Here is a 27,615-nt window from a genome sequence, read left to right as displayed (position 1 = left end):
CTCCAACCACCCTTGTGACCTGTGATCTTCAGAGCTAAATGCCAACAAGCCCCACCGTCGCTGAGCTCCTGAAGGTCAAGGCACAGTCACAGCCCACCTAGCTCGACAAGGACTCACAGCAAATGTGTTTTCATAGCCTCTAGGCAGAGGCTCCTCAAATCTAGAACAACTCAGTAAATCCTGCCTCTCCTTTCAATCAATACAGCAATCTGAGCGCTTCTCAGGACTGCGCTACCAGCACCTCGGTCCAATCCACCATCATGTCTCACTTGGGTTACTGCAGTAGCTTCCTGACGGGTCTCCCTACACTCACCCTGCCACCCTACAGTCGATTCTCACCACAACGGCCAAAGTGATCTTTTAAAAATGTGTGTTTTCTCTTTTTTAAAATGTTATTTATTTTATTTTTTTGAGGAAGATTAGCCGTGAGCCAACTACTACCAGTCCTCTTTTTGCTGAGAAAACCTGGCCCTAAGCTAACATCCATGCCCATCTTCCTCTACTTTATATGTGGGACATCTGCCACAGCATGGTGTGCCAAGCGGTGCCATTGTCCACACCCGGGATCCAAACCGGCAAACCCCGGGCTGTCGAAGCAGAACGTGGGAAGTTAACTGCTGCGACACTGCGCCCACCCCTGTGTGTTGTCTCTTTCACTTCTTTGCTTAAAGCCATGCCAGAGCTCCCCCTTGCCTTTAAGAGGAAAGCTAAAGCCCTTGGAACCTTCTACTAGGCGCTACATGATCTTGCTTCTCACTGCCTCTCTGACCTCATCTCCTGCTCTTCCTTGCTTCCTTGAACACACCAATTCTACTTCTGCCTAGGGCTTATATTATTTCCTGTTTCAGGAAGGTTCTTTCTTACAGATATCCACATCAGACTTCATTATGATCTCTCCTTAAATGTCACCTTATGCATGAGGGCTCCTTGATCCTTCAATATAACCCCACTCTCCCACCATCCCCTAATCCCTTTGTTTAATTAACAATTATTTAAGAAACAATCTCTTGTGTAGTTGTTTATTGTGTATCTCTTCCTCCCATGAGAATGTGAGCTGCGGGAGAGCAGGGCCTGTGTCTATTTTGTTCACTACCATATTCCTGAGTCTGGGTCAGTGTCTGGCACGTGATAAAGCAGTCAATAAATATTTGTGGAATGAGGAAATTCTTCAGCATTTGAAATCAGAGTATTGTAAACCTAGAAAGTCCTTGGAAATGACATAGTCCAATCTCCTCATTTTAAAATTGAGTCAGCTGAGGCCCAGATGGTTGAAATGACTTGTTCAAGGATAGACAGGTAGTTGGTGTCACAGACCACCATATATATGGTTTTGAGTGATACTATACGTCTTGTTCTGCAGCTTGCTTTTTGTACTCAGTCTTGGGTCATGAGCATCCGTCCACTTCACAATGTCTATTGAAGTCATCACTTTAATATCTGTTCTACTTTTAAAGATACTCAAACTGAGTTCCTAAACATAAATGGATATATTGAAGCATGTTGTAAAGTTAGCACTGCATACATAAGCTCCTCTATACTCCAACCTCTCTGAACTAAAAAGTAAAGAAGTGAACGAGATCGGAAGAATGCCTGTGTGATGCTGTGGTTAATGTGCGGGTGCGGAGGTGCTTACTTTAGGGCTTTTCCTGGAACTCTCGGGGCTGGGTGGGTAGGTGGGGTTTTGAGGCTGCTGAGGGCTGGGAGAAAAGGTTGGAGGAGCTTGGACAAGGCAGTCCCTGAACAGAGCAGGGCACAGACCCGCGGCCAGACCACCTTTTCCCTTCTGAGGGGAGGACCCTTCTCTTGCAGGTCCTTGGACAAAATGTCTGGACTCTGACATCCAGGCCTGGCTGGCCTAGACTGTGAGAGTGAATGAATTGCAAGCTGGCAGCTTCTCTTGTTCCTGGAGTTATGAAAGAGCATAGGTTCCTTCTTTTTGAGGATGGTTTCATTTTCCACTCTGGAAGTCATTCATCACACTCTTCTTCAAACATTCCCTTTTTTCCTGGGCTGATCACCTTCCAGTATAGCTGATCTCTGTAGCAGAAGACTTTGCCAGCTCTTTGTCAGTGGTACACTGGGAGAGGGTTGACCAAGAAACCCAGTGCAGAAGGGGGCCTGACCTCTGCATCCTCACCCCCTCCTCCCTCTTCAAAGGCCCGGGAACTTTCCAATGGATGCTGAGCCATTTGGGGAGAAAAGAGCCACTATGGAGCATGGGTTTTTAGTTTCGTTTTTTAAAAATTAGTTCCCCTTGAATCAGACAAATAACGATATCTTACAAAAAATACACTACTAAAGTTCACCATTAGAAAATATCACGTTCCCGTTAGATCACGTCCTCGTTAGCACAGTGGAAGCCCGGCCTGTTAGGAGGGAGACAGGAGCTTACAGAGACCTTTTGCTTCTCTTTCCTCCATTTCCACCTTCAGGTCTCTGGAAAGGCTCCTCCTCCTGGCTTCTCAGTAGAAGTCCACGCCCAGTAGAAACACGAGAAAGCTCAAATAGGATGTTCTGGATTAAAGAAACTGAGACACGGGGAAGACCCAATTTGTAAGGCCACAGGACTGACAGGAGGTAGGTGGCTTCGCCAATCAGTGAACTCACTCGCCCTCTGGCTTTCAGGGCATAGGATGGACTGCGGCGTGCAGGAATTTATTCCCCACCTGACTAGTGGCTTTAGAGAAAAATGCACACGGCGCCTTCCGACCTGCCTCTGGGTTCGATGCTTCTCGGGGATACGAGTGTCAGGGACGGGTCTCGACAATAGAGGGATATTTCACCACAGTTCATTTGCAGCCTCCTTCCCCAAGTACCAAGTTCTCTCTAGGGTGGGTGGGGACGAGGTCATCCCGGAGTCAGGGTGCCACGGCGCCAGGTCTCTGCTCCCTTCAAGAAGCCCACTTTGTAAAGCAGAAGTAACCTAATCATATGAACCCAGTCTTCAGCTAAGTGGTTTCGTTTATTTATTGTCATAAACGCTATAATAGAAAAACACACACACACACACACACACACACACACAAGTAGAATAACGGGTCAGAGGAAAACGTTCATCTGCATTGGCCGGGAATCGAACCCGGGCCTCCCGCGTGGCAGGCGAGAATTCTACCACTGAACCACCAATGCCGGTACGGAAATTTTCTCTACAACGTGTCTCTTAACCTTACTGCTGTCTCTAGCTCCATTTCCCCAACTAGAATCAGGCGACCCATCTGTCACAAATTCGAAAATACTGCCTTTAAGTCTCAAGACAAGAAAATGTCGACTTTAAAAAAATAACTAAACTCCTGGCTTTGAGGCCGTGGCTCTATCCGCATGGTAACATACTTTCAGCTTTTCTTGAGCCGCTGAACTCAGACCGGCCGTCTTCCGCCAACCAGGGCGAGAATTGGTTCTCTTGGGAAGTTACTGCTTTAACCGGCTTCTGCCACAACCGATCGCCCCTAAAACCAGCCAGGAGACGCTGGAACCTTCGCAGCTCTGCGTCAGAGCAGGGTGGGCCCGGCGTAGCCAAGTCCGAACCTTCTCCGGGAGCCGGCGCGGCGCCCCCTGGCTGCGTCAGCCCGCGCGGGCGGGGCCGGGCGGCTCTGGGCTCCTCGCGAAAGCGCCGGAAGGTTCGCGGCGGCGGGGGCGGAGGGAGGCGGGTCCCCTGCAACTGTATAAAGAGCTCGTGGAAGCGAAGCCGAGCAGATCCGAGCTGGGCTGGCGGCACAGGAGCCGAGAGAAGGGCAGCACAGCTGAGCGCACCCAGACGGCTGAGCAGCACCAAGCGCCGCAGGCTCGTGCATCCGACTCCATATCCGACTCGTCCCCAGGAGCGCGAGAAGCCACAGCCATGTCGACCCCGAGGGAAGTGGCGATAGGCATCGACCTGGGCACCACGTACTCCTGCGTGGGCGTGTTCCAGCACGGCCGCGTGGAGATTCTCGCCAACGACCAGGGCAACCGCACCACGCCCAGCTACGTGGCCTTCACCGACACCGAGCGGCTGGTCGGAGATGCGGCCAAGAGTCAGGCGGCCCTGAACCCGCACAACACCGTGTTCGACGCCAAGCGGCTGATCGGGCGCAAGTTTGCGGACGCGACTGTGCAGGCGGACATGAAGCACTGGCCCTTCCAGGTGGTGAGTGACGGCGGCAAGCCCAAGGTGCGCGTGTCCTACCGCGGGGAGGACAAGGCGTTCTACCCCGAGGAGATCTCGTCCATGGTGCTGAGCAAGATGAAGGAGACGGCCGAGGCGTACCTGGGCCAGCCGGTGAGGCACGCTGTGATCACGGTGCCCGCCTACTTCAACGACTCGCAGCGCCAGGCGACCAAAGACGCGGGTGCCATCGCGGGGCTCAACGTGCTGAGGATCATCAACGAGCCCACAGCGGCCGCCATCGCCTATGGGCTGGACCAGAGGGGCGCCGGAGAACGCAACGTGCTCATTTTCGACCTGGGTGGGGGCACCTTCGACGTGTCAGTCCTCACTATTGACGCAGGTGTCTTCGAGGTGAAGGCCACAGCTGGAGACACTCACTTGGGTGGAGAGGATTTTGACAACCGACTGGTGAGCCACTTTATGGAGGAGTTCCGACGGAAGCACGGGAAGGACCTGAGCGGGAACAAGCGGGCCCTGCGCAGGCTTCGCACAGCCTGTGAGCGCGCCAAGCGCACCTTGTCCTCCAGCACCCAGGCCACTGTGGAGATCGATTCCCTGTTTGAGGGCATGGACTTCTACACGTCCATCACTCGAGCCCGGTTTGAGGAATTGTGCTCAGACCTCTTCCGCAGCACCTTGGAGCCAGTGGAGAAGGCCCTGCAGGATGCCAAACTGGACAAGGCCCACATCCATGACATTGTTCTAGTGGGCGGCTCTACCCGCATTCCCAAGGTGCAGAAGCTGCTGCAGGACTTCTTCAATGGCAGGGAGCTGAACAAGAGCATCAACCCGGATGAGGCTGTGGCCTATGGGGCTGCTGTGCAGGCAGCAGTGTTGATGGGGGACAAATGTGAGAAAGTGCAAGATCTCCTGCTGCTGGATGTGGCTCCCTTGTCCTTGGGGCTGGAGACAGCAGGTGGAGTGATGACCACGTTGATCCAGAGGAATGCCACCATCCCTACCAAGCAGACCCAGACTTTCACCACCTACTCAGACAACCAATCTGGGGTCCTGATCCAGGTGTATGAAGGTGAGAGGGCCATGACCAGGGACAACAATCTGCTGGGGCGCTTTGAGCTCAGTGGCATCCCTCCTGCCCCACGTGGAGTCCCCAAGATCGAGGTGACCTTTGACATCGATGCCAATGGCATCCTGAGTGTGATGGCCACTGACAGGAGCACAGGCAAGGCCAACAAGATTACCATCACCAATGACAAGGGCCGGCTGAGCAAGGAAGAGGTGGAGAGGATGGTGCGTGAGGCTGAGCAGTACAAGGCTGAGGATGAGGCCCAGAGGGACAGAGTAGCTGCCAAAAACTCTCTGGAGGCCCATGTCTTCCATGTGAAGAGCTTCTTGCAAGAGGAAAGCCTTAGGGACAAGATTCCTGAAGAGGACAGGTGCAAAATACACGACAAATGTCAGGAAGTCCTTGCCTGGCTGGAGCGCAATCAGTTGGCAGAGAAGGAGGAGTATGAGCATCAGAAGAGGGAACTGGAGCAAATCTGCCGCCCCATCTTCTCCAGGCTCTATGGGGGGCCTGGTGTCCCTGGGGGTAGCAGTTGTGGAGCTCAAGCCCGCCAGGGAGCCCCCAGTACTGGCCCGGTCATTGAGGAGGTCGATTGAATGGCCCCTCCTGACAAGTCAGCTATGACTGTAAGGGTTGGGCTTGTGGCCCTCTAGACTTTTGTGATCCAGCCCTGTAACTTCAGAAATGAGAGTGGAGGGGAATTCCCCCCCCCCCCCACCCCAAACATGGAGCTTTCTTCCCAGTATGTTTTATAACTGAGGTCTTTGTCATTTGACTTTTTTAAAAAATCATCTTCTCCCACGTTAAACAAGCAGAACTAATTACTGTTCACATTTGTGTGGCATGTTAACATTTTTATTACCTACATTTTATGTATTTTGTTACTTGCATGTATGGATTTTGTTGTGTGAAATATAGTTATAGATCTAAATAAACTTTTTAAACTACTTGTTAGTTTTCATTCCAACCAATTAAGTACATGAAGAGGTAAGGCTGTCAGAAGGAGAAAATGTTGGTGGGTGCTGAAGGAGGGATGTGAAGGAAATTCATAAGGCTGTGTGAGATTTCTATGGGGGAAAACAGGATAAGGGGAAGAGTTTGAGGCAGGCACATTGAGACAGGACCAAAGTGTGGGGGCTGATGGGAGAGAACTGTGACCTGTGCTGGGAGAGGGAGGGGGGAGGTGAGTTGGAAAAGCAGAGAATCGAGGGAAACTTAAGTCCTAGCAAGGTTCCCGTGTGTGACCCTAAGATACAAATTCTGTTTGGGGAGCCTAGTTTAGTCTGTCTGTCTATGCGCTCTAATACACTGACAAATAGTTTATATGCTGTTCTTTTAGAGATCAGACCCCAAGTCCTGGCTCTGGAAAATAATACCTGTTAGACTAAGGCAGTAGGTCTAGTGATGTGATTGAAGTTACTATTGATCTTATCCATGTGCGAGAAATAGCACGGTCCCATCCAGTTTCTGCTGATAGGCCCTAGGATAATAACAATAATAGCAACCATATAAGATAATGTCTATAGTGTAACCAAACTGCTTAGGTTTTCAACTCTGCTACTTTATATACAGTGTAAGTTGAACTCTCCGAGCTTCTATTTCCCCTTCCATATAGTGAGGAGGATGATGATAATAGTACCTATTTCAAGATTGGTTTGAGGGTTCAGTTAATTAATATATGTAAGAGGTGAAGGAGAATGTCAGGCATATAGTAGATGAGCGACAAATGTTAGTTATTAGCAATTATTATTAGTTGATTGTCAACTATGTACCAGGTACTTGACATACCCAATCTTAATTTAATCCTCACAACAACACCACAGGTATAATCCCCTTTTTGAAGATGGGGATTCAGAGGTTCAAAGAGGTTAAGCAGTTTACTCAAAGTCACATAGCTATTAAGTGTGTATGTATGTGTCGCGGGGAGGGCAGGGTTGGAATTAAGAACTCTGTCCTGCCTGATTCTAGAACCTGTGCATTGTCACCTCACAAACAGGCCATAACTCCAGTTATTACCAGATCTTTCCCAAGCTTTTGTGAAATTGGACATATTAAAACTTTAGAACACAGTTGGACACAGAGCCCTGAGACAAAAAGTGTGTATTTCATTTATTCATTAAGTGAATATGTGTTTTTTGTAGCAAGTGACTGACTGGGGAAACATCCTCAGGCTCAACTTTACTGCCAGTTAAGTAAATGACATATAAGAGCAAGGATGAACTTATGTGAATTAGTTCCCAGTCAACCTAATCCACGCTCTATCTCTCCTTTGAGCAATGGATGACTTATTTTTATCTCAGAAATGAAGGTAGGCTTGACTAGAACAATGCTACATTACATTTAGCTAAGGGGAAGCTCTTGCAGGTGGAGAGGAGGTTGCAGTAATGACGTACTTGTCCCCTGGTTGTGATTTCATATTTTTAACGCTCTTTTTCTGCAGCTGGCCTAAGTCCAATGCAACCTGGCTTCACAATGAAGGAACCTGCAAAAAGAGATGGCATCATATACACATTCTGTATTACGCTTTCCCTTTCTTGAATTTCCTCCCAACTTCCAACATTGACCACCCCAACCTGTTTGTACTTCTCAAAAGGAATGATGGTACTCACAGGGTTTAGATAATTTCTTAGCATTTCACAACACATGTCTTTCTCTCTCTCTCTCTCTCCTTAAAAACACATACAGAGTGAAAGAAGGAAAACTTTATTGTGCTTAGTTGTGAAAACACTTCCAATCCTGTCATTTGGGTGGTATCTATTTTTCTATAGACGATTTAAACAAAGTAACCACTTCATTTACTTTTAAATGACTGTTGTTGATGGTTTAGTTTCTTTGGGGACTGTTTGCTGTATAACAGACATCTCACTATCCTTATGTTGTATATAGTCTCAGTTTGATTATTGTAATCACAACTATGTCACCTAGTTTCTCCCCCTCCCCAAACTAGAACAAATTAAGTGAAAATACATGCCCGTTAGTAAAAAATCAAATCTTGCTACAAACCTTCTAATGAAAAAAACAGCAGTTTCTTAGCCCACTCCCAATTCCTACTCCTCACAGGCAATCACTTTCACTTTTTTTTTTTTTTTAAAGCCCTTTTTGTGGGGCTGGCCCCGTGGCCGAGTGGTTAAGTTTGCGTGCTCCGCTGCAGGTGGTCCAGTGTTTCGTTAGTTCGAATCCTGGGCGCGGACATGGCACTGCTCATCAAACCACGCTGAGGCAGCATCCCACATGCCACAAGTAGAAGGATCCACAACAAAGAATATACAACTATGTACTGGGGGGCTTTGGGGAGAAAAAGGGGGAAAAATAAAAAAGCCCTTTTTGTTTTGCAGCAATTTTTGGTTGACAGAAGAGTTGTTAAGATACTACCAAAAGTTACCATATATCTTTCACCCAGCTTCCCTTGATGTTAAGATCTAACATGGCACGCTTATCAAACCTGAGAAACTGACACTGGTACAAAACAATTAACTAAACTGTAGACTTTATTCAGATTCCAAATTTTTCTATGAATGCCTTTTTACTGTTTCAGAAGCTAATCCAAGATATCAGATTGCAGTTAGTTATCATGTCTTCCCCACAATCTGTGAGAGTTTCTCTATCTGCCATTGTTTTTCATGACCTTGACATTCTGAAGTGTACTGGCCAGGTATTTGATAGATTGTCCCTCAGTTTGCATTTGTCCCTCAGTTTGCATTTGTCTGATGTTTTTTCATGATTAGATTGAGGTTTTTGGGAAGAATACCACAGAGTGAGGTGCCCATCTCATCACATATCAGGGTGTATGTGAAATCAACATGACTAATTACTGGTGATGTTAACCTTGATCGCATGGTTAAGGTTCAACTTTATTTTTTTACATGTCTTTCTTATGAATGCACTATCATTGTCTTTAGTTTAGACATAGTTTTTAATTTAACTTTTTATCCTCTGTTCTAAGCACACTGTCTGACATATTGTAAGGGCTCAAATGATACTGAGTAAAAGGTGGCCTAGTCAGACGCAAGGGAAAGGGTATTCCAAGTTAAAGATCAACCATGCAAAGGCACCTAAGTTAGATAAGACCAGTGTTTCTCATACTATAATATGCATGTGAATCACCTGAGGATCTTATAAAACTCAGATTTGGTAGATCTGAGATTTGGCCTGAGATCAGCATTTCTAATAAGCTCCTAGGTTGTCTCACTTAATCCTCACAACAATTCTATCTCCATTTTACTACAAGCAAACTAAGGCTTGGAAAAGTCAAATGCATTTCCCAACATCATAGTCTAGTAAATACCAAAGAAGGCACACTGTCTGGCAAACTTTCATTAGTCAACCTAAAGTTCCTTCCATCCTCACATTTATGAACCTCTCACAACAACCTCCTTGGCTGGACAGTTCTTCCTTTTTCCCAAAAGGACAAGATTTTTCCATAACCAGGTCGTCCCAAGTCAGAAAGTGCTTATTTGCAATCTTCAGGAAAAAGGAGTTCTTGTAACAACAAACTCCATGAGTTTATCTTTCTTCTCTATTACTTTCCCTCCGTTTGGTCTGTTGATTTCTTTTCCTGGTTTTTGGTGACACAGCAAACCTACTGAATTAGAATTGGTAGTGGGATTGGGTCGGGAAAGACGATGGGGTATCTGCAGTTTACAGAGACCCTGAGCGTTGGAAGACTCAGGCCAAGGATAGCAAATTGAGGGATCTAGGTTGAGGGCTTTTCCTTGTTCAGCCAAAGGAGTCTTTTGTATCTGCCTGCCCTAAGTGTGCTTGGCACATAGAAAGGGCTCGATACACTATTGTCTAGTAAAGGAATGAATAAATAGGCCCTGAGAAGCTGGAGTCTAAAGGAAAAAAAATACTTTTTTCACAGTTAAGGATAGATCTTAATCTCGACTACTTCCTGATTTCATAGACGAGACTCTTGCCTACAATATAGAAAAAAATACGGTCAGTTCAATATTCACAGTGAAGCGCAATCTTCATCTGGAGATATGGAGGATAAAAAGGGATTGATTAGTCAATATTCATTTTTCCATGAATTCAACCCTGTTTGTCGGCTGGAAAAACGTTGAAGGAAAAAAAACTTCGCTTGTCAGGAGTGGGATTCGAACCCACGCCTCCAGGGGAGACTGCGACCTGAACGCAGCGCCTTAGACCGCTCGGCCATCCTGACACGGACACCCTGTCTTCTCTTATTTCATTTCAACGTTATCACTCAGTGCTGCATCATGACGTAAAGTTACGTCAGTGTTATGTTTATTTATTGTTTTAAATAAAACTAGAACTCTCCCTGGACTCCTTCGCAAAGCAAGGAAAATAAAACTGTCTCCGACTCCCTTTTCCTATTTCTTCACCATCCTACACTGTAAAGATCCATCTTCTCGAGCGCCCTTTCGAGCGCTCCTCTCGCTCCGTCTCTAGAGGGGCGGGGCCACACCAAGGTGGACCCCTTGCGGGTCGGTCTCCTTCTGACCCTCCGCCCCAAATCGCCGTTATCGAATCCGACACCCGGTGGATCCAGTGCTGGGGTGCGCCAAGCGGCAGAGCTGGGGGTGCAGACTAGACAAGGCGGCAGGGCAAATCCTCGGGCCGAGTGAGCCGTCGGCTTTCCCGCCCGGCTCCGCGCATCCCGGCCGCCTCGCTCCCGGAACCGGATGGTCTTTGCTTTCTTGGCTCCGAGTCGTTAGCTGGCGGAATCGTATAAGAGGAGGAAGGACGGGATCCATCCTCACCTAGAGAAGGCTCCATGTGCCTCGGGATGGTAGATACAGAACTCAGCTAAAAGCGGTCGATAAAGCAACAGCTTCTACTTGTCTTATGCACAAAATTCCAAAAGCTGGAGCGTCTGGCGTTGGTGGTATAGTGGTGAGCATAGCTGCCTTCCAAGCTGTTGACCCGGGTTCGATTCCCGGCCAACGCAGGCTTTTCCTTCTCGCTCTTACCCAGTCCCCGATGAGAATGACGGAAAACGCGCGGTGTTTTTTTAAGCCTGAAGGAAACCAGGAATTACCTGCAAACCACACTTTCTCTCCCGGTTTACTATATCTCGCCGGGGCCTCTTTCTCTGCCCAGCGACATTTTGGCGGCATAAGGCTCTGAAGGTTTTCTTCCTTCCTCTCTTTCCTTCCTGCCTTCCTTTTTAAACTTCCAGCTAGAGAAATCTTGGGGATCTTCTGGATTCTGGGATATCCTGCCTGAAGCTCAGCCTCGAAAGGGGCCATTGTGTGTGTATCTGCGAGATTCATGTGGTAACCACGAGCTGCCGGGCACCTGAAATGGGAGAGTGCTCTGAGCAACTGCAGTTTCAAGTCTATTTAATTTAAATTAATTAATTGAAATAAATAATTGGAACATTTTAAACAGATACTCAATTCAGCTATTGGAGAACGTTTGATGATTACATTAGGAACAACTTGGGTATAGGAATCCATTTTTTCAGTTTTCAGTTTTATGAAATAAGTACTGATCAAGTTTTTCAGATGAAAATTTAAGGTCTGAGTTGAAGTGTGCTATCTGTAGTGTCGATACGACCCTAAATACGAAAAAAACCTGATTAATATTTTTATATTAGTTACACGTTGAAATAATATTTTGGATATATTGGGTTAAATAAGATAAATATTAAAATTATCACCTGTTTCTTCTTACTTTTGAATGCGGCTATTAGAAAATTTAAGTTACATGTAGGGCTCCTGTGATGTTTCAGCTGTAACGCGCTGAGATAGTAAAGGTACGACTTTGCCGGGAACCAGCAAGGCTTTACAGAGTAAGTTTGCTCTGACAGCTTGGCAGTTACTTCCTAAGCAGCAATTTTCAAGCCAGAGCTGCGGTTTTCCTCGTTAGTATAGTGGTGAGTATCCCCGCCTGTCACGCGGGAGACCGGGGTTCGATTCCCCGACGGGGAGACACTACTCGTTTTCCCTCTCTTCCCTTCTTCTAAATTCTCTCTTACTGCCGAAACAGAAATTCTTAAATAACTTAAGGCTCTCTCCAAGAGTGTGTCTATCACATGCCAATTTCGGGGATGGCAGGCAAGAGTACTAGTAGGTGAAGTTTTTTTAACCCTAGTTCTGCGCTAAACGTTGTATCATTAATCCTGCAAAAAAGTTTCCTCGTGATCTGTCGTTGCACGCACCTATTACTGGGTGTATCTTCTCGTATCCCCATAAATCTCTGTCCACTGGAAGAGAATACTAGGATCCAGGCTCTGCCTTAAACCCTGTAATCCAAATTTCACCTTTCCTTCTTGCCATCTCCTGTACCGACGGCTCACTAGGCGCTCCTTCTTTTCTTTCTCCCGTGTTATTGCTATTCGGCCGTGGCCTGACTGTTCTCAAGCGCGCACTCTTTCCATTGCCGTGCTACACGAAGGTGTGCAAACTCGTGAAACAACCTCCTCTACAACAGGTGATGAGGATAAACTAAGATTTTATGTCTATACCAGATACGGAGAATTGAACACTGGTCCGACAAGCAGAAGACCTGTTTTTTGTCTCTTACGAAAGGTTTGTTTCTGCGCAAGTCATTTCACTTCTCTCGGCTTCCGTTTCTTCATTGTAATGCGCAAGAGCCAAACTCTGGTTTTTGAGACCCTTTTCGACTCCAAAGTCCTTGGAAGTAGGCACATAGTACCTGGCACATAGTATATGCTCATTTTTTAAAAGGATAATATTTTTCCTGAATATAAGAGTAACATATAGTCCTTGTAGAAAATGTGGAGAATAAACAAATCACAAAGAAATAAAAGGCACCCATTTTCCACCATCCAGGAAATCCCTATTAATATTTTGCATTTTATTAATATTTTGCATTAATATTTTTGGCATTTTTTGATGCAAAGTTGGAATCATACTGTGCATTTTGTTTTTTAACCTACTTGAATGTTTACTTAAAAATGTGACTATTTCCATATTCATTAAATATTAGCCTAAAACATTATTTTAATGACTTCATTGTGTTATGCTATACATCATAATTTCTTTAACAAATCTACTTTTGAACACTTACGTCGTTTCCAGTGTTTTTCTGTCTCCTCTGGTGAGACAGCTCTTGAAAACTCTGCTTAGTACCCGAGCCTTCCAGCTGTTATTTCCGCTCTGGCTTCCCTGGAATCTTTGCTCAGTGCATACCCAGCTCAAGGGAGAGCCAAAGACAGAGATTTATTTGCAAATTTGGTTTTCCCAAATGAGACCCCCTCCTTTCTAAAATTTACTCTTTCATTCAATTTCCAGCCAACCTGGTAGCTCTAACCTCTACCTTGATGCATGAGGTACAGGACTGATTTTCTGCATGAGTTTATGTGCCTGAGTCTGATGGACTTGGGAGTGCCTTCAGAATGAGGATCCTACCCATTGTGGTTCCTTCTTCCAAGGCTTGAATCCTCTTTGTTTTCTGTCTAATTTAATTGTTCTCCAGTGCCTTTGAGCAGATATTTTTAAAAAACATTTTGTGGAGTTTACAATTATCTGTAAAGTAGTTAGTCCCATGCAAGCTACTGCACTGTTATGGAAACCAGAATTGCTTTTTAATTTTATTCATAGTGTTTTTGAAATTTGGAAGTTTCTAATTTCCATGTTGTCAAATATTTTCCCTGGTAGTTTCTGTCTTAACTTTTTTTATATGTAGAAAATTCTCTCCCACCCCAATAGCTGATCAGTTTTTACCTTTATTTTCTTTCATTTTATGTTTGATTTTGCTTTTTGGCGTTCTGTCTTCAATTCTTTTTGAAATTATTTTGAGATATAACATGAGGTAAGTCTATAACTCTGTTCCCATCCCTCCACGCAATGGTTCTCCAGTTTATTGAACAGCCCATCTCTCAATTGCTGGTATGAAATGGCATCATTCATGGGTACTAACCCATCCACCCCTCTCAAACAAAGCCAGACAAAAGCAGTGGGACATTCTTGGCTCCAGTCCCAGCTTGGATCCATAAGACAATGGTGAAAGCAGACGATATCAAGCTTCCTCTTGGATATTGTGGCTGATGGGGAATCAACGGCTTACACTCTTTTACTCTACCGTCCCTTGTGTCATTTCCTGCCCAGGTTTTTTGATATTCAGCTATGTGAGTGATGCCCCACTCTGATTTCCAAGACGGCTTTGACTCCTTAACCACCTTGGATCATGAGATGTTATTCATGAACCCAGGAGACTAGCAAGCTTTCTCTTAGATATTATGGATGACTGGGATGGTATAAACATTTCTCTCTTACATTGGTTGGATCTTTTCCACAGGAATTTGGGAGGAGGAGTCCAACACAAGGACTTGGAGCCCCTCCCCTGCCAGCCCAGGTTGTCATTTAAGAACAAATGCATGAACAGACCCTTGCCACAGTTTATCACAATATACGCACATCCGTAGCCCCCTGCTGCCTAGTTCTTTAGACCTTTTCATCCCCTCATTCCCTAACAGCCCTATATTGGGGGTGGAGGTGGGAAGGTTATTTTCTTTTGTTTTAATTTGCCTTTGGTTTCATTTTATTTTTATTTTTAAGTTTACTCATTGCCGTGAATGTGTGAATTGGCTTGCTCCACCCCCCATTCCAATATATTCTGGTCCGCTTTCCTGTGCTGCAGAAACTGGAAAGCCTAAAACTACATTTTCTAGATTCCTCTGCAGCTGGGGCTCCGGTTATGATTTAGGTTTCACCAACCAGATGTACTGTAGTGAGATTTTGATTTGGGACTGAGTGACATGGGACAGAGGCAGGAATACAATTTTGCTGGTAAAAATAGTGGCCAGTGGAGCTTTGTTCTAGAGCTGGAGGTTGTGGAAGCTTTTTAATTCATTTTGTAGCAGGTATAATGTATACTGTGGTAGCCCAGGATACAGGCTGGAGTTTTGGAGGTTATTCCTGGAAGTCAGCCTGGAGTCTGTTTCTTCAGTTTTCCCAATGCCTCATCAATTATCTGTACCTCTCAATAAATCCTTTTGTATTTAAACAAGCTAGAATAGATTCTCTTGTTTGCAATTAAGAACCCTACTGTGCTCATCCTTGAATGAGAAGTAATCTAAATCATCTATCAAGATCTGGCGTTTGTCCTTAAACATAGAGATAGATTCCTTCTGCTTCTCCCTCGTTGTCCACTTAAATGCTATAATTTTCCTCCCGATCTTAAGCAAGAGGGCTAGTTTGCAATAACAAAGAATAAATTTTAACAAAACAATTCACACAGGTGTAAGCACATCATAAATATAAAATGTGGAAAATAATAAAATGAGCATCCTAGTATTTCAATACTCTGGTTAAGAAGGAAACAGAACAGAAGCCTCCTCTGTTCTTCTCTCTGATACATTCCTCTCCCTCCCAATAATGAGTAACCCTTATTCTGGATTTTATAGTTATTACTCCTTTGGCTTTTACAGTAGTTTTACTACATGTGTATGTGTTATCGAACAATATATTATTTGGATTTTCATGCTTTTAAAGTTTATATAACTGGTATCCAGCAGGATGTATTCTATTGCAACTAGCATTTTCGTCACTAAATGTTATTTTTATGGGATTCATTCATGTTGAAACGCATAGCCAGGAATGATATTCAGAAGATTTAAAACAGTTTCAGGAATATATATTTCAAATATTTCCTATTAGTCTTTAACTGTATATGTAGATATGTGTTTATGTAACTTATAAAACTGATTTCCAGGTAATGTAAGTTGTAGTGCAAATACAATGTCAAATCTTTCTAATCATGCCCCAAATTATTTGATTTTTAAGAATTGTTGGTTTTGTTTGATACAGCTGTCACTAGCTAAATGATCTCTCTACCTGAGCCTTGGTTTAAAGTGGGGAACTGCATCAAATTCCTCTACTTTCTTTCTAGCAAATTGATCGTCATTAGGTGACTTGTCTCAATAAGCAGAAATTTTTTCCCTAAAATTAGGAAAGGATAAGTGTTAATGATACTGAGTCCTTTGTCATCGTCTGTTGAACTAACAGCAATTGTATTAAAATTTTTTTCCAGCTTTTAAAAGATTGTCTGGGTTTTATATACCTGTTTTGTCTATTACACAAAAGTCATTTATTGGAATGACATGTAATTAGGTTGACCTCGGCCATTCAGGCTGCACGAGGCAAGGTAATGTGGTGGCTAAGTGCATGGGCTCTGTTGGGCTTCCTATGTTTGAATCTTGGCTTTCTTTATCTCGGTTTCCTCATCTGTAAAAGAGGATAATGATGATAATTATAATTCTCAAATGAGTTAATAAATGTTTAGAATGGTGTCTGGCAATGGACAAGCATAAATTATCCTTCTTATTACTAAAACAAATGTTAATGTCCATGGTGGCAGGATGTTTGGTGTTCAAAAAAAAAACTTGTCCCATGAAATGAAGATGAAATACAATACAGATGGGAAAAAGGGACGCTGGCACCTCAGTCATCTTTTAGCCCCAAATTTCCCCTATGCTCCAGTCCAACTCACAGCCTTCATCCTGTCACAGGATGGCCAGCAGTGCCAGCAAAGTCCACAACACCTGGCTGATGCCTTCAGTGTGACGCGTTACTGCCTGCCTACTGTTTCTGTTATTCCCTGACTCTCTTGGTACCAAGGTTGGGTGAAGGCTGCAGTTCCCACAAGTGGCCACATGCTGTCATCTTCTGGGTTCTGCTTTGGCTCTCCTTAGACACCCTAGAGCCAGCGCCCACAGCACTGGTTCTTACGCCGGCTTCAACTACAGTTTTTAGCAGAAGTTGAGAGCACTGAGAACTTATTCTTCAGTGAACCGACTTGCCGGAAAAACTGCCCTATGCCTGTCTCTGTGGCGCAATCGGTTAGCGCGTTCGGCTGTTAACCGAAAGGTTGGTGGTTCGAGCCCACCCAGGGACGGGAGCTAACCATTTTGAACAGCTGGTTGTCTATCTTGAGACCTGTTAATCTCGCCGGAAGCGTCTTGCCCTACACTGTGAGGTTTTCGATTTCCCCACTTAGCCAGCATCCGGGGTCTTTTGCTAGCAAGTTTGAATCAGTTGCTCTGCGTCATTAGGATTACAATTAGTAGTAAAGATTTTAGTTTCTTGATTTGAGTTCTACTGAAATGCATCATGAAACTGATAGTTTAAAAATATTTACTGACCAAAGGAAGTAAGTACTAATAATCCAAAGATGAATTCTTTTGTCAAACCTATGCCTGCCTCGCCTTTGTACTTGTATTTCCTAACTCCGGAAACGGGGATGTCCAGAACGTGGGCCCTGAGTCATGCGACATCCCACTGGTTCCAATTTTTGGAGAGTCCGGCTTCAATATACCTAATAGGCACCTTCCTCTGCAGCCTCGCTGCCATTTACTTCCTCATTACTTAGCCCTTGGGTACTGGAATAACCACCTAGCCACCTAGTCGGCCTTTCTGTCTTCAGTTCTCCTCTCCCTTCTATCCTCTAAGCAGCTGCCACAGAGGCTTTCTAAAATGCAAACCTGTGATGCTTAAAATCCCTCAGTGGCTTGCAGGGTTGGCTACAGTCTCCTTAGTTTGGAAGGCAGTGCCTTTCATGATCTGGCCCCTGAGCTCTGTCGGCTCCCTCACTAACTCTTTAGACTCAAGCAGAACCAACTACTTTCTTGGACCCCTACTCTGGCTTTTGAATCTTTTTCTCCCAAACCTTCAGCCTCTCCTCTTTGACTGGCAAACTCCTACTCATCCTTCACCACCATGCCAAAAATTAAGCCTCTTCTCTGCAGTTTTCTTCACTCTCTTCTTATTTACAGGTTATTCTCACTAGAATGAAAGCTCCTCCGATGAATGACCTTGTGTTGTTCATCTCCATATCGGTACCTAAACTCAAGCTTGCCACGTTGCAGGTACCAAATAATGTGAGTTGAATGTTCAAAGTTTCCAAATGCACTTGTCTCAAGTCTGAATCTCATCTAATATTCATATACCAAGCTTGAATTGTCTTGGCATATAGCGCATAATTGACACAATTAGGCTGACCCTTTACCTTTGCTCAGCCCCCTCCCTCCTTCCTAGCTGAGCCTTCTCCTACCTGGCCCACGGTCTAAACTACTTGAATTTCCATTCACCCTCCTTTCCCATACCATCTCGAAACGTCCCCCTTTGACCAGTTGCTCAGTAAGATTTGGTGAATTAGCAAGCTGACTAATTCATGTGAGTTGTGGTGAGAAGGTTGGTGAGAGGAGAAGGGTTTTTCATCAACCCAAACCAATCCCTGATAGACTTTTAGATAACAAGAGGAAAAGAGGATTTTGTCATTCATGTTTTATTACCATGGTTTTTCCATCTTCTGAGAGTACCATGCAAAATCTTGTAAAATGCTTTATTGGAATCAAGAAATGATCTGTTTAAAGCTTCTGAAACAGAAAGAGATAGCTAAAGTATTCTTCCATAAGCAACGATTGGCTTCTCCATTCCTGCTCCATTGTTACTGACATGCTGAAGGATTTCAAAGTTTCATAATTTAACTCGGCGGAGTTTAGTACATTTAGTGTTGGTTAGCCAACATTTGTTTAATGAATAACGTGAACAAAGCTATACCTGAATTTAATACTGAAGCTGAAAAGCAGGTTTTTTTTTTTTTTTTTTTAAAGATTTTATTTTTTCCTTTTTCTCCCCAAAGCCCCCCGGTACATAGTTGTGTATTCTTCGTTGTGGGTTCCTCTAGTTGTGGCATGTGGGACGCTGCCTCAGCGTGGTCTGATGAGCAGTGCCATGTCCGCGCCCAGGACTCGAACCAAGGAAACACTGGGCCGCCTGCAGCGGAGCGCACGAACTTAACCACTCGGCCACGGGGCCAGCCCCTGAAAAGCAGGTTTTATAGTCCCTGCCCCTCCTTTCTCTAATTCTTACTGTCCTGGCGACAAAAGCATCCTTACCTCCTGCCCATTCCTTCCTGTGCAGTTGTAGTTGGCTCTTTCTTGTTGTACTTTCTCAGTTCAGACGCTGACATATCTCTGTTCACTGAGCTTAATCTGGGACAGCAATGCTGCTTTCCTTCATGTGGACACAGGCTTTGTTCCGTGTTTTCTTATCCAAATACCCCCAACCCCCAGCCCTCTTCCTAGGACCGTTTTCTACTCATGACATTAAAAAGGTTCATCATTATATACTCCCAGACTATCCCAATTCTGACAGGGCCTCCCCTGAAAAACTCCATTCTCCATCACCACTGTGATTTTCTGTTACCTCCCCCATGGCTCGTGTTCTAGGAAGACAGCCTCTGCGGGGATCTCCTCTGGTCTGTCCTGGACTACCCTGTCCTTTCTCAGCCACCCCCTTCATTGGTTCTGCTGTCTCTCCTAGACCCCCAGCAATCCCCACAGTCTGTCCGGAAGGAGTTTTAAGGTGCCTTGAAGGCAACTTGTCCTGCAGCAACAGATGCAGACCACTCCCCAGCTGGCCCTCACCATTGATTCTCTTACCTACTTATCCAATTACTTAAGAACAATGTTCATAATCAAGGGTCACCATCTGGAGGCTGTATTGTTGCGTTGCTGGGATGAATGGTTGGGACAGAGAAAGTATCTGTGTAGCTCTGAGACTTCAATTCCTGGTAATGTAGCTACTCCCTAGGGCTTCACTGTTGGCTCTTTAAGATCACAGACCTTTCCTTTCCATTGGAGACTAAGAGAAAATGCAGTGGGGTGAAGGACCTTCAGGCTATACTATGAGGTGTAGTTTTCCTTCTGCTCCCAGAGATGCCTGTTGGGGATGATAGGGTTGTGAATCTAGAGAGAGGTTCAGAGATGCTGCTTTATTACCCATTTGGGATGGGGATGCTTCTTTTATTACCCCCATTTGTCCTAAGAGCCCCGGCTCCATGTGACTTTGACATTTTTCTGGTCTCTCATTGAATTTCGAAGGTTTCTCTGCACAGAGACATACAGCCCCGTGTCCACTGCAAACAGGAGTCCCATCACCAGGCAGAAAGCGACTTGGATCCAAGATGGAAAAAGTGGTGAGTCGGGTGGAATTGTAGGACCTAACAGAAGAAGCAGAGGGATGAGAAAAATGACAGTTGTTAAGGCAGAAATTTGGATTAACAGTGAGGTCATCGGTGGAGTGTCTTTTTTTTTTTTCTTTTGAGGAAGATTAGCCCTGAGCTAACTGCTGCCAATCCTCCTCCTTCTGCTAAGGAACCCTGGCCCTGAGCTAACATCCATGCCCATCTTCCTCTACTTTATATGTGGGATGCCTACCACAGCATGGTGTGCCAAGCGGTGCCATGTCCACACCCAGGATCCGAACTGGCGAACCCCGGGTTGCCAAGAAGCAGAACATACGAACTTAACTGCTGCATCACCAGGCTGGCCCTGGAGTGTCTTTCTGACGCCTGGCAAGAGGCAGGTTCTAAGGAATGGTGGGGGAGTTGGTGGAAAAGCTTTACTTCCTCCCGCTGAGTCCTAATCATAGAGCTACAGAGCAGAGCACAGCTCATCAAACACAGCGAAACCGTCTTCATGTTTGATGGAGGTATATGACAGGGGGTGTTCAGCAAGTTACATTGTAGCTGAGTTTTGTATGAAATTATGAAATTTGTCAAAGTTTAAGCTGGTGTGAGAACATTATTTCTTAACTCAGCCACTTTCTCTTGTGTCTCAAAATTATGCTTATTGTTTTCGCCTCATATTGTTCTTTAACACTAAAGGAAATATGAAAAAAAAGGTGAACCATTGAAATTTGCTGCTTATTGGGAGAAAAGTGACACTATTTCTCTGTTGAGGCCCAGTAACTAATAACCCAAAAGGGAAAGAGGTAGAATTTGTTTGTTCTCAACCTCTTAGCCCTTAAAATTGTTAATTTACGGTCATTCTTTGCTGTGGTCTATAAGCTGGTAACATTAGAGTAAAGTTTTAGTTTCAATTTTTTAACTCTTAATTTTGATTTAATTTCAAACTTTAAAAAAAATGTTACCAGAACAGTGTACATAACTCTCATATATTTTTTCCTATATTTACTGTTTGCATTTTTCCCCCTTTGCTTCATTATTTGCTCTCTTTTTCCCCTGTTTGAGAGTATTTACTTTCAATTTAAATGGTAACGAAATTATTTTTTATACAAATTATGGCAGTTTTGTTAAAATCTCAAAAGGTAAGTGTCTATCTTGCTGTCTTACTACATGTAAATTGCTTCCAAGGTGTGTCTTCGTCTGATCACAGGTGGGAGCCTTGTGAAATCAGGAAGTCCACGAGTGCCTGGGTGGGGGGACCCTGGCCGTGGAGGATGGCGCTGCATAAACTGGAGATGTTTTCTACGTGACTTAATGAGATTCGAAATTCTATCGTAGGACATTGGTGCCTGTTCAATTTGTTCATTTTGTCTAGTGGCTAAATATACAGGCTTTGAATCTTTGGAGTGACCTAAGGAACAAATTAATTCCCTTCTTTTTTTTTTTTTCACTTCGGTTACTTCATCTGTAGAGTCAATATTTCATATGTTGTTGTGAAGGGTCACTCTGGTCATGAAACCAGGTGCGTTTAAAGAAGCACTTAGCACACTGTCCAGCACACTGAAAGGTGCCAATAAATGTCAGCTTGTGTTTGTTACAGAGGACGAAATTGAGGTTCAGAGACACTGAGTGTCTTACCTCTAATCACACAGTTATTTAGCAGCAAAGCCAGAACCCAGGTTCTAGGCCCTTTTTGTGAGGGGCTCCTTCCAGTTTGTCTGTTGGCTAAGATTCAAGGCTTGGAGAGGAGAGTAGGGCAGGTAAAGACAGGCCAGCACTATAGGGACACATAACAGTGTCGGCGTGGTTTCAATGAGATAAATAAGAACAGACATATTTATGGGAGAGGAAATGTGACTTCTGCTCCTGCTGTCACATTGCAGAGTGATGACACCTCTCAGAACCCCACGTAAAGAAATCTGTGGCACAGTCAGAAATCTCCTCCCAACGAATCTTCCCAGTGGGAAGGCATACTCCACACACAGGGGGCTCTGAACCTTCTAGGGCTGTTCATCTCTCACCTTTAACAATGACGTTCATAGCCTCTGAAGACTCGTTTCTACTAGGCCCGATAAGCGCCCTGCAAAAGTAGGAGCCACTGTCTTCTTGTCTTGCTTTTGGAATGTGGAACTCAGAATTCTGATAAGAAAACTTCCTGCCTCTGCCATCCTTGAAATATTGGACCTTGTGCACATGCGTGTTCTTCCAGCTGTGGCACCTCAGCACAATGGGATCCCCCTCCTCGTACACCCACCGAGAGGCCTGGAGCAACAGCCAGTCTGAAAGACACAAAGAGACCAGAGGCCCAGGAGGCCTCAGCAACCAGGGTAAAGCTTTTGTGAAAGGGACACTCACCACCCGGATCCTAGGACATAACAGAAAGCCAGACTGGGAGCCATCCCCACATAGCTCCCTTTGGGAGCTGCAAGAGAACTCAAGTCACCTCAAGACCTTTTGTCTAATGAGGAAGAGGGACAGACACACACATGATTGAAACATAAGGTTAGAGCGGAGTTACCGAGTGGTGAGGTAGGTGAGAAGCAATCTGCAGAATCCTTAAGTGCTGCACTTAGGTTTGCTATGGTGGGTAATAAGGAGCCACAGTAAGTTCTAGATCGAAGAGTAAAAATTGCACTTGAAAATGATAATTTGCTCCGTTAAAGGAAAGATAGACTTCAGAAGGAATAGGCAGTTGTAGGAATATTGATAGACTCTTGCAGCCAGGCAGGAGCAAGGTCATTGGGTGGGCGCAGGGCTGCCTACAGAACTCGTGAAGGAGAGCTCAATACAAAAGTCAAGGATGGGAAAGAAAGGCATGCCCGCAGTGCTCGTGGTAACTGATTTCTGAAGGGCTGCAGCGCCTCAGTGAGGCCATCTTCATTACCGAGCATTGCTTTCAAGAGAGAAAATTCTTGTGTCACCAGGATACTTCTCACAACTGTCTCGCCAAGTAACCAGACTCCGCACAGACAGAACATGAAGTCATGGTCAGGAGGTTGACCTGAATAATTAAAAATGATATTGCACATAGGGGCCAGCCCGGTGGCGTAGTGGTTAAGTTCCCACGCTCCACTTCAGCAGCCTGGGGTTTGCACATTTAGATCTGGGGCACACACTGCTTGTCAAGCCATGCTGTGGCAGCAACCCACACACTCTCACACACAAAATAGAGGAAGATTGACACAGATGTCAGCTCAGGGACAATCTTCCCCAAGCAAAAAGAGGAAGACTCTATTGCCAATCTTCCTCACCGAAAAAAAGTAAAGAGACTGAAAAATGTCAAGCCCATTAACCAAAAAGGAAAAAAGGTTAAAGATAGTGCAGATAAGTTTTAAAACGACATGAGAAAAAACATTCATGAGACAACGTTAAGTTAAAAAGACAGGATACAAAAAGTATATATGCACAGAACAAAAAAGAAATATATATATGTAGTCTGGTAGCCTTTGGGGGAACACCTTTGTTTCAGTCTGTCCTGTCATGGACTTGATGTATGTCCATGGGTACGTCCATTCAATAAATATTTTATTTTATTTTTATTTTTTTTAACGATATGCTTTATTATTATTATTATTTTTTGGTGAGGAAGATTGGCCCTGAGCTAACATCCGTTGCCAATCTTCCTCTTTTTTTTCTCCCCAAAGCCCCCCAGTACATAGTTGTAAATCCTAGTTGTAGGTCCTTCTAGTTCTTCTATGTGGGATGCTGCCTCAGCATGGCCTGATGAGTGGTGCTAGTTCTGTGCTCAGGATCTGAACTGGCGAACCCCAGGCCCCAAAGCAGAACACAGGAGCTTAACCACTTGGCCATGGGGCCAGCCCCAATAAATATTTTATTGAGCACTCACTATGTACCAGGTGTTGTGCAGAATGCGGATACCCAGATGGCTAAGACACATAAGCCCTAACCTCAAAGAATCTGTAGTCTAGACATAGAAACACACATACTCAGAAATAATTACAATACAATGTGACAAGTACTACAACAGGCTAAGAACAAAGGACTACAGGACCAAAGAGAAAGGAACAAAGAAATGCTGCCTGAAGCAAGTAAAGAAGCCTTCTCAGAGGAGAAGATAAGTGAAATGGGTCCTGAAGGATGATCAGGAGTTTGCCTGGTGAAGTTAATCGTCATGGTCGCGGTTTAATACAGTCCTCATTGACTGGACTTCTAAAGCCAGTTTCTAGAGACAAGTTCAAGGCAAACTAATAACTCTTAGACTCGATTTTTCTATTGCTTCCTGTTGGTAATTCCCCATTTTATTTGGTCTTAGGTGGCCATCTCTCACCTACGTAGATAATAGACTTTCCTCCTTGTAGCTCTGTAGACTGGGGACCATGTCAGCTAAGTGGCCCGATCAGAGGCAAAGGAGCCACAGAAAAGTCAAGTTCAGAGGCCCAGTTCTATGAAACTCTGCTGCAGGTCTGCCTCCGTTAGACCCTCCTTCCCCTCTAGGCTTGCTCTACCCATGTACATTGTACAAATGGGGCAGCCATGGAAGTCGACTCAGGCTTGCAAGGTGACACTGCAGGTACCAGGCCGTGTCGTGTGATTCCAGGGGCACCAGGAAAGATCCTTGCCTCCAAAATACTTCTCCTACCTGTGTCTGATGCCTGGATTCTGTTAACAATACCTGGAGACTTTCATGCCACGATTAATGTACAGGCTGAACATGTATATATTGTATATATCTCTATTAGGGAGATATCACATTGCCAAATTTATGCTGAAGTGTAAGTTTGAGTGTGGCATTGACGAGAAGAGAGAGATCAGTATGATACTAGACAGTTAGGGATAGTTAGGTGGGCAGCTTAGGGCATTGCGTTTCTGAGAGTGAGAAAGAGATTGAGGTCTTAAGAACAGATTTATTGATTTATTCAATAAATATTATTGAACATCAATGTCATACCCTGACCTTCAGATGACACCATTGGTGTTGCATGTATTCTATGTGAGTGGTGCTTCCTGAAATTATGCAGTGCAGCAGTCCTGTATCTGTTATATGTCAGGCTTTGGCATTTTCCCTAGGGCTTACTTGTGACTAGGACTACAACTTTGATATAATACACTGGGACCAAAGATCATCTCATCTCAGTTTTAACCCCCAAGCACCTCATCTTCTGGCTCTGCCCAAGCCTTTCAGGGTCCCTTGTTTCACCTTGTATTGGTGATTTCTCTCTTCCCCTTCACCTACTCACCTGTGTGGACTTCTAGTTGCACTGGGTCACTGAGTGGTGAGAGGGCTGTCTTGCACTGGTACACTCCACTGTCTTCAACTCTGGCAGCCGCGATGGAGTAGCTGGAGGATTGGTTTTCTATGACGGTCCCGTTGTGAAACCACTGTGTAAAATGGTCCTCTGAGGAGTAGGATCCCTGGCACCTCAGAACCACCTTGTCGTCCTTGAGCACCCTGTTCCATTGAGGGTCTAGGGTCACCTTAGCCTTGGGGTGATCTTCTGAGGAACCAAGAGAATGTGGATGAGGACAAGGAGATGAGCAGGCCCTAAGCTGGCATTCCCGGGGAGGCTCAAAGCCAGGGTGAACCCATTGCAAACCCACAGTTGGTGACTCAGCCTTAGAGCATCTTGGCTTGGAGGCACTTGGCCCTATTTTTGGCCTCTCTTTCTCTTGAGAAAAACTGGCCAGAGAAACAGAGGGCCAAGATCCACTGTGTTGGAGGAACTGCCCCTGAAAAACCCCCCATCAGCAGTTTCCCATGCAACTGACATTTCCCAACCCCCTGCGGCTGCTGCACCCTGTGTGCCTCACTCGGCCAATACAAGACCATGAAGCAAACTCACCTGCTTGTGTGCCAGCTGAAACTGCAAGAAAAAAGAGTGAAACCAATATTGAGCAGAAGCAGAGATCCGGGTAAGCGTGGAGTGAGTTTAAACTTCCCTGCCCACCACTGCGCTGAGAGTCCACTGTTTCCAAGAATCAAGATACAAGGAGTGGACAGCTCTCCTGCTGCCTGACCTCTGGTCTCCAATGTCTGTGCCTCTTGCCCAACTGTCCACCCAAATCCCTGCTTTCAACACCATTCTCCTACCCCTTGGTCCCTGTTCAAACTCCAAAATTAAGGGTACAGATTGAATTTCCCTGAATCAAACCATAGAAGCAACCTCAGCCCAAGTCATCCAGAAAGGGTAGAAATCAAAAGTCTTAGAAGGGAACCCTGGAATGCCAGACCTTGGGGAACACCTAGTCCATACTTTTCAATTTACAGATAGGGAAACTGAGACCCGGAAGGGTGAAGTAACAGAGACCTCACAGTCCCCCTTCACCTCCCCCTTATACCCAAATCAGAGCCAGCGTTTTCCTTATCTCTAGTCCCCCAATGGTTTGTCCTAGAAGCTAAATCTAGGGCTATAGACGTGATAAGGGGTCTTAACCCCTGGTAGAGGGACCCGTCCTTGGCCTTAAAAGGGTACCCTGCTGAACCCAGGGCATCTTGAGCTTCTCCTTCAGCCAGGGTGATTCTGACTTACCCAGAAGTAGCAAAGCCATTGGTGATAGCATCTGCCACATTCTGCAGCATTAGAGTAGACAAGTCACCACAGATGCCCGGAGCCCTGAATGGACCCAGCTGATGTGAAGAGAGGAAGTCAACAGCCTTTCCTTTAACACCCCAGCCCATTAAACACCAGGTTCCTTTTCCGGAACATCATCTGATTCCTGAAACTGAACTCTGACAAGTGAGCCCCGTGATAGGGTGGGAAGAGGAGGGAAAGAGCCTGAAGAGAAGCTGAGGTGTACATGCCCCCTTTGCTCCATGTAGGTATGCAGCAGAGCGTCTACTGACAAAGTCTGTCAGGAGCACCCTCTGAAATCTCAGGATCTCTTCCTCCACCTCCTGAGTTTGGATCCACCCAGTGCTGAGAATGGAATAGCACGACCCTGGGGATGAGACTCAAGAGGGAGGGCATTCCCTGAGGGGTCTCTTGTTCTACCTCAGAACTTCTCACTCTCCTGCTCAGCCCAGCCCTGTCTCTATCCAGCCAGGGCCTGCCTACGTACAAAAAGTAGTCATTTAAATCTTCAGGCCCCTAGAAGTGTCTCTCACCCCAATATTATCTCCACCAACATTTTCTTTCAAAATTCAAAATGCATACGCCCTGGCATTTGTAATCTCAGGAGCTACTATCTTCTTAGTGTGAATTTGGTCATGAGATTCACATCCTCTGTTAAAACAACCCCAAGCAATGGGAGAGAAGTGAGCCCTAGGAGGAGGAGATACCACTGTAAGGTTCAAAGGAATGCAGAAAAGGTGGGGTGGAGGGGAGGGGGCCACAGCCAGGCGAGGACAGCTGCTCTTTACCTTCATCCCAGTGTTACCAGGGCTGTGCTGAGCCACAGTAGCTCAGGTTAGCTTGGGTTCCTCAGGGACCCTTTGGGCCTGGGCTGGTCTGTGAACCTAGCAGCCAGAGTTCCAGGGCTCCTTGCCGGAAAAGGTGGAGGTGCAGTGGCCAGGAAGTGGTGAGACTGTTAACCTCTTCTTCTTTCTCTAGATGCCCCTTCTCCCACCAACACATGCTCACAC

General features: G+C 45.3%; 2 protein-coding genes and 5 non-coding genes across 7 annotated transcripts; 4 read left to right on the top strand and 3 right to left on the bottom strand.

The window, feature by feature from the left end:
- Positions 1-3,058: 3,058 nt before the first annotated feature.
- On the bottom strand, positions 3,059-3,129 carry TRNAG-GCC (transfer RNA glycine (anticodon GCC)). Its single transcript has one exon. It is a non-coding gene; the product is annotated as a tRNA-Gly (tRNA).
- Positions 3,130-3,688: 559 nt separating this feature from the next.
- Positions 3,689-6,121, top strand: HSPA6 (heat shock protein family A (Hsp70) member 6). Its single transcript, XM_046680148.1, has one exon. It carries the CDS (start codon positions 3,839-3,841, stop codon positions 5,768-5,770), a length of 1,932 nt encoding a protein of 643 aa, XP_046536104.1. The 5' UTR covers positions 3,689-3,838; the 3' UTR covers positions 5,771-6,121.
- Positions 6,122-10,255: 4,134 nt separating this feature from the next.
- On the bottom strand, positions 10,256-10,338 carry TRNAL-CAG (transfer RNA leucine (anticodon CAG)). Its single transcript has one exon. It is a non-coding gene; the product is annotated as a tRNA-Leu (tRNA).
- A 675-nt stretch (positions 10,339-11,013) lies between these two features.
- Positions 11,014-11,085, top strand: TRNAG-UCC (transfer RNA glycine (anticodon UCC)). The gene has a single exon. It is a non-coding gene; the product is annotated as a tRNA-Gly (tRNA).
- A 913-nt stretch (positions 11,086-11,998) lies between these two features.
- On the top strand, positions 11,999-12,070 carry TRNAD-GUC (transfer RNA aspartic acid (anticodon GUC)). The gene has a single exon. It is a non-coding gene; the product is annotated as a tRNA-Asp (tRNA).
- A 4,856-nt stretch (positions 12,071-16,926) lies between these two features.
- Positions 16,927-17,000, top strand: TRNAN-GUU (transfer RNA asparagine (anticodon GUU)). The gene has a single exon. It is a non-coding gene; the product is annotated as a tRNA-Asn (tRNA).
- A 2,865-nt stretch (positions 17,001-19,865) lies between these two features.
- Positions 19,866-26,685, bottom strand: LOC124250735 (low affinity immunoglobulin gamma Fc region receptor III-B). Its single transcript, XM_046682896.1, has 5 exons — positions 26,564-26,685; positions 25,877-25,897; positions 25,274-25,531; positions 22,097-22,354; positions 19,866-20,108 (listed from the first exon to the last, which is right to left on the bottom strand). Exons 1-5 carry the CDS (start codon positions 26,601-26,603, stop codon positions 19,930-19,932), a joined length of 756 nt encoding a protein of 251 aa, XP_046538852.1. The 5' UTR covers positions 26,604-26,685; the 3' UTR covers positions 19,866-19,929.
- Between the last annotated feature and the right edge of the window lie 930 nt (positions 26,686-27,615).

Source organism: Equus quagga, chromosome 13 (assembly GCF_021613505.1).
Source record: "Equus quagga isolate Etosha38 chromosome 13, UCLA_HA_Equagga_1.0, whole genome shotgun sequence".
Lineage (NCBI taxonomy): Eukaryota > Metazoa > Chordata > Mammalia > Perissodactyla > Equidae > Equus > Equus quagga.
This window is presented reverse-complemented; position numbering and strand designations above follow the sequence as displayed.

What these genes read in the sequence shown, in the direction of transcription:
- HSPA6 (XM_046680148.1), top strand. Translation starts at nt 3,839, where the DNA reads ATGTCGACCCCGAGGGAAGTGGCGATAGGCATCGACCTGGGCACCACG.
- LOC124250735 (XM_046682896.1), bottom strand. Translation starts at nt 26,603, where the DNA reads ATGTGGCAGATGCTATCACCAATGGCTTTGCTACTTCTGG. An exon ending in TTCAGCTGGCACACAAGCAG is followed by an intron (nt 25,532 to 25,876) that starts GTGAGTTTGCTT and finishes TTGGTTCCTCAG; the next exon opens with AAGATCACCCCAAGGCTAAG. An exon ending in GCAACTAGAAGTCCACACAG is followed by an intron (nt 22,355 to 25,273) that starts GTGAGTAGGTGA and finishes TGTGTCTTTCAG; the next exon opens with ACTGGCTGTTGCTCCAGGCC.